This window comes from Ascidiella aspersa, chromosome 6, assembly GCF_963924565.1.
Source record: "Ascidiella aspersa chromosome 6, kaAscAspe10.2, whole genome shotgun sequence".
In the NCBI taxonomy this organism is placed as follows: Eukaryota; Metazoa; Chordata; class Ascidiacea; order Phlebobranchia; family Ascidiidae; genus Ascidiella; species Ascidiella aspersa.
In genome coordinates this window covers 25918963-25930078 of record NC_139452.1, presented here as the reverse complement: position 1 = coordinate 25930078, position 11116 = coordinate 25918963, and the positions used below count along the sequence as shown (strand labels likewise).

General features: G+C 33.8%; 1 protein-coding gene across 1 annotated transcript; it reads left to right on the top strand.

Moving 5' to 3' along the window:
* Positions 1-3607: 3607 nt before the first annotated feature.
* LOC146141011 (fibronectin-like) lies at positions 3608-10638 on the top strand. Its single transcript, XM_083392128.1, has 14 exons — positions 3608-3718; positions 3971-4080; positions 4388-4550; positions 5289-5500; positions 6507-6752; positions 7232-7409; positions 7583-7723; positions 7909-8028; positions 8596-8795; positions 8911-9004; positions 9246-9363; positions 9806-9966; positions 10094-10158; positions 10349-10638. The coding sequence occupies exons 1-14, from the start codon at positions 3649-3651 to the stop codon at positions 10496-10498; spliced, it is 2028 nt and encodes a 675-aa protein (XP_083248254.1). The 5' UTR covers positions 3608-3648; the 3' UTR covers positions 10499-10638.
* Positions 10639-11116: the final 478 nt, after the last annotated feature.

Sequence of the window (11116 nt, the reverse complement as noted above, 5' to 3'; positions counted from 1 at the left end):
GTTTAGATACCGTAAACTAGTGTTCGTAATGACTTAAGTCAATGACTTGACATGACACTTTGGTTACTGAGTTTAAATTACTTTACTTATCTCAGGCTAAGTCTTTTGGGCAAATGACTGGATTTAAATATTTTTGACAAATGACTTTGGTTGAAATGAAGTCTTTTTATTAAGCAATTATTTTATAAAATTAAGTCATTTTTCGTTTTTTGCACTCAAAACAATTTGTTTTCTACGATTTGCGTTTATGCTATTTTTAGTTAAGGTGCTGCCTATAATCAAAAAAGTTTAAACAAACTTAAATAAGTTAACGCTTATTTCTTTCTGGACAAGACTTGACTTGTTATTTATTCAAAAAGACTTGACTCGGACTTAAGCTATTTTGCAAATGACTTGACTTGGACGTTATTTCCAATGGATTCGTTTACAACACTGCTCGTGTTACCCTAAAATATAATGCTAATTGGAGTGCCGAATCCAATTATACTTTCGAAGGGCTCATACACCATTATTACAACAATCGCACAGAGCAGATGCGAACGTTGTATATATTGCAACGTTGGTCGGTCGACACGACAACCAAACAAACAACAGGGCGAGGTGTCCGGCAATTACGTCATGCTACAAGCCGCCGTATCGCCGCTTCCAATTAAATCCCCGTAAACTCTGCCCGAGGGAAACAAGCGTTACCACCGACGACACCTCACCGTATAGTGGCCGACAGTCGGCCCACGTAATGCCCTGTTACGTGGTTTTAGCTCTGCTCACGCGGCCGCTAATTGTCGAGCGGGCTCCGACGTTTCATTGGGCGCGACGTCGCTCCGCGGTCAGCTTCAGACAAATGTCGAATAAGGCTTCGTCCGGCTGAGACAGGGCTGGCCAAACCGCAACTCTTTAACCAGTTTATGCGGCTTTTGCGTTCAGGTTGAGTTTCAGTTTTTAGAAGGTCCATTGTCAACTTCCATGTGCTTAATTTTTTGGCCGATTTTAGCTACTTGAATGCAAAAATGTTTCGCGCTTTGTGCGAAATTTTTCAAAATGTATTGAACTGTAAGTATGGCGATACGATATCACTGGTCATTACTATGCTTAAACTAGTAGAATAGATGAAATCAAAACGCTCAATGCAGTATTTTCCCGGTTATGAAGTCAAAAGTTGCTTTAGCATTAAGAAGTTTTTAGTAATCTTTAGTTGTTAAACAATTGTTTTTTAATAAATATACCTTTCAACGTAGAATCGTTGCATAAAATCGCAAATTATGGCTGAAAATTCCCACATTAATTTGGTATCAAATCGGCAGCGATACTACCCTGGTTTCGGACAAGTACCGATGCTTTTTATCAGAATCGGGGATCGGTTACGATCTGAAATTATCGAATATCATGAGTCCTGCTTACATTTACAAAATTATACATTTCATACATTTAACAGGTTTACGTCTGCGCCGTTATTTCACCTTGTTAGAGATAAGATAACAGTTTATTCGTCGCCACAAATGCGAACGCAGTAACGAAAAACATCAAATGGCTAGGGATTGAGTTGACCTAAAGGTATAAGGAATTCAGGTTAACAAAAAAATAAGCAATAGTAAAGATAAAAGTAAAAATACTGAAGACCATCATTAAAGACAGAACATGAGCACGTAACAATGTAAAAAAAGCCAGAAAAAAAAACAAAAAACATGTAAATAACGTAATAAAGATTTCACAAGTAAGGAACTTTGGTGTTGACTTCTTTATGATGTTACCTTAAAAATACTAGGCACTTAAAGCTTAACAAATAGTTAAAGCGATTAGGGGGTCGTTCTTAATATCGTTTTAATATTGATCTCAGCCATTTTTCATTTAAGGTTAAAATAATTCCTTGTTTCAAATGTATATCAGTGCATTAGCAAATCGCATTCAGAAACGTATTTTTTGAGGGGTTTGGCGGGGCGTGAGTTATTACAAGTTACGACATTTGACGCGCAGTAAACTTTTACACGCTTCTCAATTCCGACCGTGGCACCGAATCGACCGAGACGTTGCATCTGAGGCATGAAAATAGCAATCAGGGCCTTTCTAAAACAGAGTCGACGCGATTTATTGGACTGAGATTTATGATGGCCGTCGCAAACGATCAAGCAGTGCCCGGGCCTAGTAAGGAGGCTTCAAGGTGAAGACATAGGCCCTGGGGCGAAAGGTAAACCCGCTTAGCAAGTATTCGGCCTGCGCCAGTCGCCGTCATAAGTCGTCAAATCCCGAGCGGCGATCCGCGCGTTTATTGTTTTTCGCGACGTTTTACGTGTTCGACTGTGCATTTTGTGTGTGGGAACTGTACAGCTCGGGAATGAAGCCAAAACGAGAAAAACAGGCATTCCGTAAGATAAGCACGACAGTGTGATCAAAAGGTTTGCGCAGTGCGTTAGCTTCAGGCGTGTTTTTCTGTAAGACAACTTAGACCAGTGTTCCTCAACCTAAGAGTCGCCAACTGCAATAGTTTTATATGGTTAAATTTATTGAGATGGACAATAATAAAATTGCGGAAGCTATACAAAGACACAGCTTATATAATTAAAATTCGAACTTATTATTGCTAAAGTCTTGTATTTCTTGTATGTTGTCTTATAAAAGAAAAGTTCAATGAAGTGAATTGGGTTGACGAAGCTTCGCCTGTTACACTTACGCTTCTTATTCAGGTCGCCGCGAAAAAGGTTGAGAAAAACTGACTTATAGACAGTAGATCAAATGGTTTACGCAGTGCATGAGTTTTAGGCGAATGTTTTTAGAGTCAGTGTTGCCTAGGGAGGAGGTTGACCCCGCATACCGCCCGTAAATCGTTTTGTGTCAAATTGCGCTTAAGCTCGCTAAAAGAGCGCATAGTTTACAGGGCAACGTCAACTCGGTTAGAACCTCGTAACTCGACAATAACGGACGGCCCAACTAGCTAGCAGTGGACAATGTGTCATCGAGTGTTGTGAACTACCTCCTTTTATTTCGCTTAGAACAAGGCGAAGTTTAAAAGCTAATATTCCAAACACATATAAAAGTGTTGTTTTGTGCAGACGGCAAAATTGTTATATTTTAAAGTCGTGTATAGAACGTCTACGCTTTAACGATTATAAAAATCGAAACTAAATAAAAACCGTCAAATATTGTGGCAGCTAGACAAGTCTACTTAATACGTCGGGAGCAAGTGAACGGTGTTTAGGACTGCCAGGAACGATGTGTGTAAATTGGAAAGGTGGCTATTAAGTGGATTAAGCCTGGTACGGTCGTCGGGACGGGATGTACAGAGAGCGCGAGTAAGCGTAGGTTAGGTTTTGAAACGACCACGTCAAATCTTAACGACGCGCAGGCTTAATAATAGTGAATTCGCAAACAAGAGAGGAAGAGTTATCAAAAATGCCGAAATTTAAGTTTCAAAACAAAAATTTAGAGTAATAATATTAATAAAAGCATTGAAAAAGTATTAAGAAAAATGCACAAATGTTAACTAAGATAGAAGGATTTATAAACACATTTTACCATACTCAAGAGATATAAACAGCCTTCTGATAGAATTATATACATTATTCTGACAAGGTAAGAAAAAAACTAACATGCAACTGTAATTATTTTCAGCGTTTTGTCGTTATTTATTTTATTTTTTATGGCATAACTTTTAAGATGTTTTTACCAACGAAAGTGCTGCTACAAGTATCAGTGTTATGTTCAACAATAAACATCTGTTTTGGAGGTAATATTTTATGTACATGTTAACTTACTTAATGATTTAAGTTTAAAGTGTTCATTCTAATATTTCACGTCATTTAAAATAGAAAGTAGAATATGTAATAAAAATGAATTTTAAATGTGTGATAACTGATTTTGCATACTTGATCTGTAGTTTAATTCATTTAAACTAATATAGGAAGTACAAAAAAATTGTCATACCACGTAACACACTCCATACCTATTCTTTTATATTTTAACATTGCTGTTTTTGTAGTTATTATTGTTCCAACACCAACTGTGCGTGTTACTAATGCAACAACGTCAACAATTTCAATACTATGGTCGATGCCGATAAACGAAGACAATGATAACTTCACTGTAAAGGTACAAAATATTGCAAAATTAATTAAGTATAATGAAACTGTTATTTTGACTACAAATAAGTAATTGTTCAACTTTTGGTTTAACTAGAGTTTATTTTTTATGTCTCTGTCTTATTTCTTTATGTCTGCTGTTATTTGAGAATGTTACTAAGTTTCAGTAAAGCGTGATTGTAATGACATCTGAAAAAAAAACTGATACATGTTTATATGTGGTTAGAACTATTAAAAATTAATTGTTGTTTCACAGAAATTGGTAATTTTTATTCATTACCACAATTGTTAAATTTAAAACAATATCAATTTTAAAGGTCACACCGGCAGATGGCGGCTTGATAGGGATCCAGGTAATTGACACGACCCAATCACAATATACCATTGAAAACCTGAACCCTGGGACGCTTTACAACATCTCCGTAATAGCACACAGAGGACAACTATCGAGTGACCCTGATTCAATTTTACAGGACACAGGTTTGCTATTTTATCAAATTTTTATGTCAAAATTAAAACTGCAAATACAGTAGTTTTGCAAAAAGTGATATATTGAAGATTTTTTTCTCAAGCCCATATTTTAGGAACATTTGTTTGTACTAGTTTTTTGAAATAACAAACATTTTTAATTTTGCCAAAATTGGAATAAAATGATTTCTAAGTTCACAAAAATAGAACAATACAGTTATTATACAAAATAGTTAAGGCTGTTTTTATTACAAACTATCGTTTAAAATTAAGTTTATTTAAACTGCTTTTACCTCTATAATGGTTCGGCTAATGTAATAAATACTATAAATTAAAAAATCAGGTACAAAATAATTGTTTTTTTAAAGCCGCAACCTAATTTACGACGGAGAAAATAGAAATTGAAAAATTCATGTAATATATCAATTCAATTCTACCTTTTATAAAAAAATAAAAAATACCTAGATTTAGGGGTAACATTTTTTGGATGATTTCGGAAGACTATTGTTAAAACGTCAAGGTCTTTTAATTTCAAGAAAGAAACTAAAACTAAAGTTATTTTTTTACTCCCAAGCAGTGGTTGAAAAATTTGTGTTCGTTTTTTTTTTGTTATGAAAAAATAAAAATAACTAGTATTAAAACCTTTTATTTTTTTTGAAATTCTAAAACTACCTGCAGGACATGATAAATTAATTTCACATGATAACTTATTAATATTTAGCAATTTCTAGTATTGGTATATTATTGCAGTGCCACTTGCCCCGATAAACTTGGAATTGTCGTGTTTCGATGAGTTGATTTTAACCTTGGAGGGTCCATTCTTCGCCGACACCCAATTTTCGGTCGAGGTTCATGGCATTGAAGCCAAGTGGCAAAAGCCGCAGGAGGGAAAAAGCGAATGCTTTGATGCCGAAATTCAACCAAATCATGGGAGAGTTGCATTACCATCATCTAACACTGAGGTGAGAAACTGCTTTTGTGGAAACTCCAACATAACAATTTTCTTGGAAAGGTGACACAACAACTACACTTAACTCAAGTAACATGTGAAGTGCCAGCAGGTGTTGGTTTGTGGTAATTAGGTTATTCTTCAGATAAAACAACTTGGGTTTTACCCATGTGACGTAAGTGTGGAGTTTCAGACTGAAAGTTGATCAAACGTTTCATTAAAAACGAAAAACGTTTCCATTAAAAAGAAAAAAAAAGTTGTGACATTCACAAAAATATTGACAATGTAAATTGTAGTTAAAAGTTATCCAGCATAGTTAATGACACCTGAGAATTTGTTTTAATCATTAGTAGTATGACAAAACCATTTCACCACTTGGTCTTTTCAATGGCTTTTCGTCATCCATTAAAGTTAGATGGCAAAGCATAAATTCATGACATGAAATGTCTATATTTGAAACTCAACAATTCATCCCCTCAGGGCATATCTGTTTTTCAAACTACTCTCCATTTTCATGTACATCCTTTAACAAACAACGCCTAGAAACAGCATTACAGCATTTTGAAACAGCCAACAACTTTTGGAACTAAATACACTTTTTCATAAAATATGGCTAAATTTACAAAAACATTGCCACAAATCATAAAACAAGAAAAAAAAATCTGTGTAACTATAATAATAAATTTATAGCGAATGCTTTGATAAATATATAATAGTATTTTTTAACTTATAACTTAATGAAAAAGGGTGCTTGGCTTCAGTTTAGTTATTTCACCACTTATAGTCAAATAGGTAATGCCTATATTTAATTACATTAGGCATGGATAGGCAATTAAAATTAAGGTTTCTATTTTAGGATTTGTTGGCAAATTCAATTGGTGCACTTCTAACTTTTTTAAAACTTGCCTTTAGGAGCAACCTGGTAGTACTCTTAGGCAATTAAAATTAAGGTTTCTATTTTAGGATTTGTTGGCAAATTCAATTGGTGCACTTCTAACTTTTTAAAAACTTGCCTTTAGGAGCAACCTGGAAGCACTCTTAGGCAATTTATTCAACTTACGCCCGGTACCACATACACTGTCTTCATTTATTCGTCAACATGCGGCGAAGGTTCTTTGGGCCGATTGAGAAGTAAACCAATCAGCAAAAGCCTTTTACTGAAACCTGACAGTCCAGGTCCGATTACGATAAAGTCTTTAACCAGCACATCGGTCAACTTGGATTGGTCCGAAGAGGTTCTGCAAGGAACATATGACAATTTCGAGGTATGGCAATATGCCCCTTATTTATTGTGCCAAGAGAACATTTTTTTAAATATTTGTGTTTTAAAAATTATTTTTTTTCAAATTGCTTGATTTTTTTTGTTTTAAAAACATCAAAGTATTCAAGACTTTAAAGAGTTGACTGCCAGGCACTGCAATTTTAATTTTAAAGGCATAAAAAGTGATCAGTATATAACAAAAAACACTAAATAGATCTAATAATTTGGTTTGAAAAAATTTAAATTAAAGATTTAATACTACCTTTTGCTGATTCGTAAGCAAAGATATCATCTCATATGATTTTTCAAACTAAACTAAAAACTTTTTCTTGACTAACTGAAGGTATTTGAACCGACTATTTCAAACTCTTTAAAATAACATACGGTAATCAAAATCTATTACTTCTGGATATTTTTGAAATAATTTAAGAAAAAAAAATTTTATTTATTATTGTTACAAATTTTTATTTATTTGTGTTACAGTTGATATTACTTAATGGAACAAATCTGCAAGATGTCTTGGTCGATTTGCCACAAGATGCGACACAAACAAACAGAGACATATCCGGACTGCAGCCTTGTGGCGAATATCGGCTGCAGCTCTATACTTTGTATAAGGCGTCCCGAAGCAAAAGAAGTCAACTCATTGTTATTCGAACACGTAGGTTTTCTGTAGTTTTTTTTAAATAAATTCTGGTTGCAATTAGTACTATCCAGTAATACACCGAGAGGCTTTAAGAGACTTACCGAATCAGTCAGAGATCAATACTATCAGCATTCAATTTATTTTTTCATGTGTGATAGTGATATAAAATGTACTTCTGCTCTTTATAGCTCCATCACCACCATCCAATTTCCGAGCAAGTCAGATAGAGGAAACATCATTTATGTTAAACTGGGATATTCAAGGAAACACTGACAATATTCAGTCAAAAGTGTTAATTCTAGATGTTGACGAAACTTTCATAACCAATGGTAAAATATTAAAAATGTACTATGAAATGTGTGTGGTTAAAAATTCAATTAATGAGGCTTTATGTATTGCTAATTGTAAAGTTATAAACACTCCTTCAAGATGGTAAATAATTTGAAAACTACATATTGCATTTTACTTGTGCATTGCAACCTTACATAAAATCCACACTTCAACTGTTTTTCAGAGAAACTTCTGCAAGTGGTCAAACTATTGCCAGGTGGAGTGTACAACACACAGTTGGCAACAGTTTGTTCACAAAGGCAAGAAACACAAAGTAAAACGATTTCAATCCAAGTGACAACAAGTAGGTGGCAATGTGGTTTAATATCTATGAAACTATCTTGCTTTTGGCATCTACTGTCTGTGTGTTATTTATTTATTTAATTATCTTGGATGATGATCTCCAAGATAAAAATAGAAAGTTCTATGATAACAGTGTATCTTAACTTATTGCTTAGCAATTCACTACAAAACTTCACAAACAAATTTTACTTATGGCACTACTCACTAACAATTTGGCTAAGAAATATACACAAGTAAAAAAAATAATCAGATTTTGATTTAGCTGTAACTTACAATGTTGGTGCTTATTGGACATAAGGGTGCAAGTTAATTGCGTTATGTATCTCATACAGTAAGTTTACATTATTTAATAGAACCTAAATAGAAAAGATGACTTATGACGTATAATACTTGAAATCACACTGCCTGAGGATATTGAGCAGGTGACATAAGTTGTAATTAAGCCAGATTAAGTCGTCAGAATATAATCGTTGCCCAAATAAGGCGTATTTGCTTGACAGTGTAATTTCCAAAAACAAGTCAATAATTTTGAGTCAAGGCAAGTCACTTACATTACGTTCACTTGCAGAACCATCTTTGCCCGGATCTGTCCAAGTTAGTTGCGTCCCTAATTCACCACTACTAAGAACAACATCCAAAATATTAGTCAAGTGGGAATCTTCATCGGCAAATATAGATGGCTTTGTCCTCGACTATTCACCTTACAAGTTTTACAACGACAATTACGAACTTCCTGTGTCGTTCTCTTCCACAACTCGTGAAGCGAATGTAAGTATCAGTGTTTATAAAAGTATAATGCTGTAAAGAGAAGGTTAATCTAAGATGTGCTGCATAATTTAAAACTGTTTGTTGTGTTTTAGTTAAAAATATTAATATTCAACAGATAACTGTCCCAAGTGGAAGAGTGTTTACAGTATACCTGAGGTCTATCAGCAACAATTTTCTCAGTGATGCAGTTATGGGCCATGCAGTGTGTGGTAAGCAGTAGATTATAGTAAACACTAGTGGAAATTTGAAACATAACAATTTGTTTTAATCATATGACGTCCATGGTTTTAGATTTTAGTGTTTATAAATTTTCCTTATAAGCTATATCAGGTAACAAAAGAATGAATAGTCAAACCTCAAAGTAATAGTTTCACAAGTTTTATAAATAATTTAGATTTGAAAATTGTCTATATAAAAAAAAGATTTACAATTAAATTATATGTTATTTAGATCATTATACCAAGAAGGTTATCACACATTGCCGAACTTCAGCCCTAATATGGAATATTGTGATCATAGCTGTGAATGACAGTGCTCATCTACTTATCAAAATACCAAATCATCCAATGTAAGTACATGCTCACAAAAAATGCCCAATTGATTTAGACCAGTGTTTCTTAACCTTTTTAGCGCTAGTACCCTTTGAGCTTTCATGAAATTTTCTCGTACTCCCTGTCTAAAATGGCTGACGAAATCAAATAAAATTTTAATAATAGGAATTAAACTCAATGTATTTATACCTTACGTGTTGAATGCACGCAACAATCAGCCAATGTACTAATGGCTTTTTGTTGTTGCTTTTCGCAAATTAAGCATTCTACATAAATATGCCTGAAGGTTTCACACTACATGTCATACCCCCTGCTTTGGTTCTTTGTACCACCTAGGGGTACACAACCCCGGTTAAGAACCCCTGATTAAGACAATGTGCTTACAATCATATTTTTGAAAAGGGTAATATACATTATTTCACAACTGTAATAAGTAATATAACATACTGTTTATTGCAGGCACAACGCAACAATCGTTTTACCCGATCGGCAAATAGTTACAAAAGAACACACCATTTTGATTGACAACCCTTGCAAGGATTCATTCTCTTCAAAGATATTTGTCTTTCCAGTGTGTGACAACCCAGAGTCTTGCTTTGTTGTTTCACGAAGACTGTGCAGTAAGTAATATTAACATAAATAGGATAAATAAAAAAAACACAAAATAAATTTTAATTGAGAGCAATTACGACTTTTCTGTTCTTATTTTTTTATATGCTAATGACGCCATTTTTTTTTCAATTACAGCATTTGAAAGAAGATTGCAATTATCACAAAACTACTGTTGTAGTGAACAACTCTTTAACCCACAGGTAATTTATAAAAATATGTACAGCTTATACAATAAACCTATTGTTTGAAAAATAAATTTGTATTCTTTATGACTTTTTAATCAAAAACATCTGATAATTTTGTGAATTATTATCAATAACAAAAACTACATCAAAGAAGCGCATTTAAAACACACAATAGTTAATATTTAATTGCATTTTTTTTAATTAGAGAGCGCAATGCTGTCATGCCCAGCTACAAGACAAAAGGAGAAACTTGGAATGCTGCTACACAAAGTGGTATGACAGTTCACGCCAGAAATGCTGTGGGTTGAAGGACAATCAAGGAATCGTACAACCCTATAATACCGCTTGTGTTTGATATCACCAAAGAGTTTACGATTGTACTAACCTGTTGTAATAAAAAATTCAACTGTTTATTTTGTACTATATTGAATATTTGGCGCTCTTTCACTATTGTACGTAAAAATTAATCAAAAAATTTTTTCTTCAAATGCCGCTTACCACAACGCATATTGTTTGGGTAAGGGTGCGGGTTAGCGTTTGGTTGAGGGTGGGTTAAGTTATTATTAATAATAAACACAATATTACTTGACCCACCCTCAACCAAATGCTAAACCGCACCCTAACCCAAACAATATGCGTTGTGGTATGCGGTATTATTATTTTTTTTTTGCATAACTTTTCACTACAATAGTGAAAGAGCGCCGAATATTTTTATATACCGAAAATTGTTGTTACTATATAGGAGGTATTAGGTGGAATACTAAGATTCAACATGGTCCTGTGTAGTTTTCATGCGCATTTTTTTGAATTAAATTATGTGCACTTTATAAATAACGGTAAAGCAAAATATGTTTATTTGATGTTATATTTCTAAATTGAACTTTGCGAATCCTTGTTTGAGATATGGGTAAATGATGACCAACATACAATGTTTAAGCTTTTCAAAAATAATAATAAAATCTGATTAAATGCA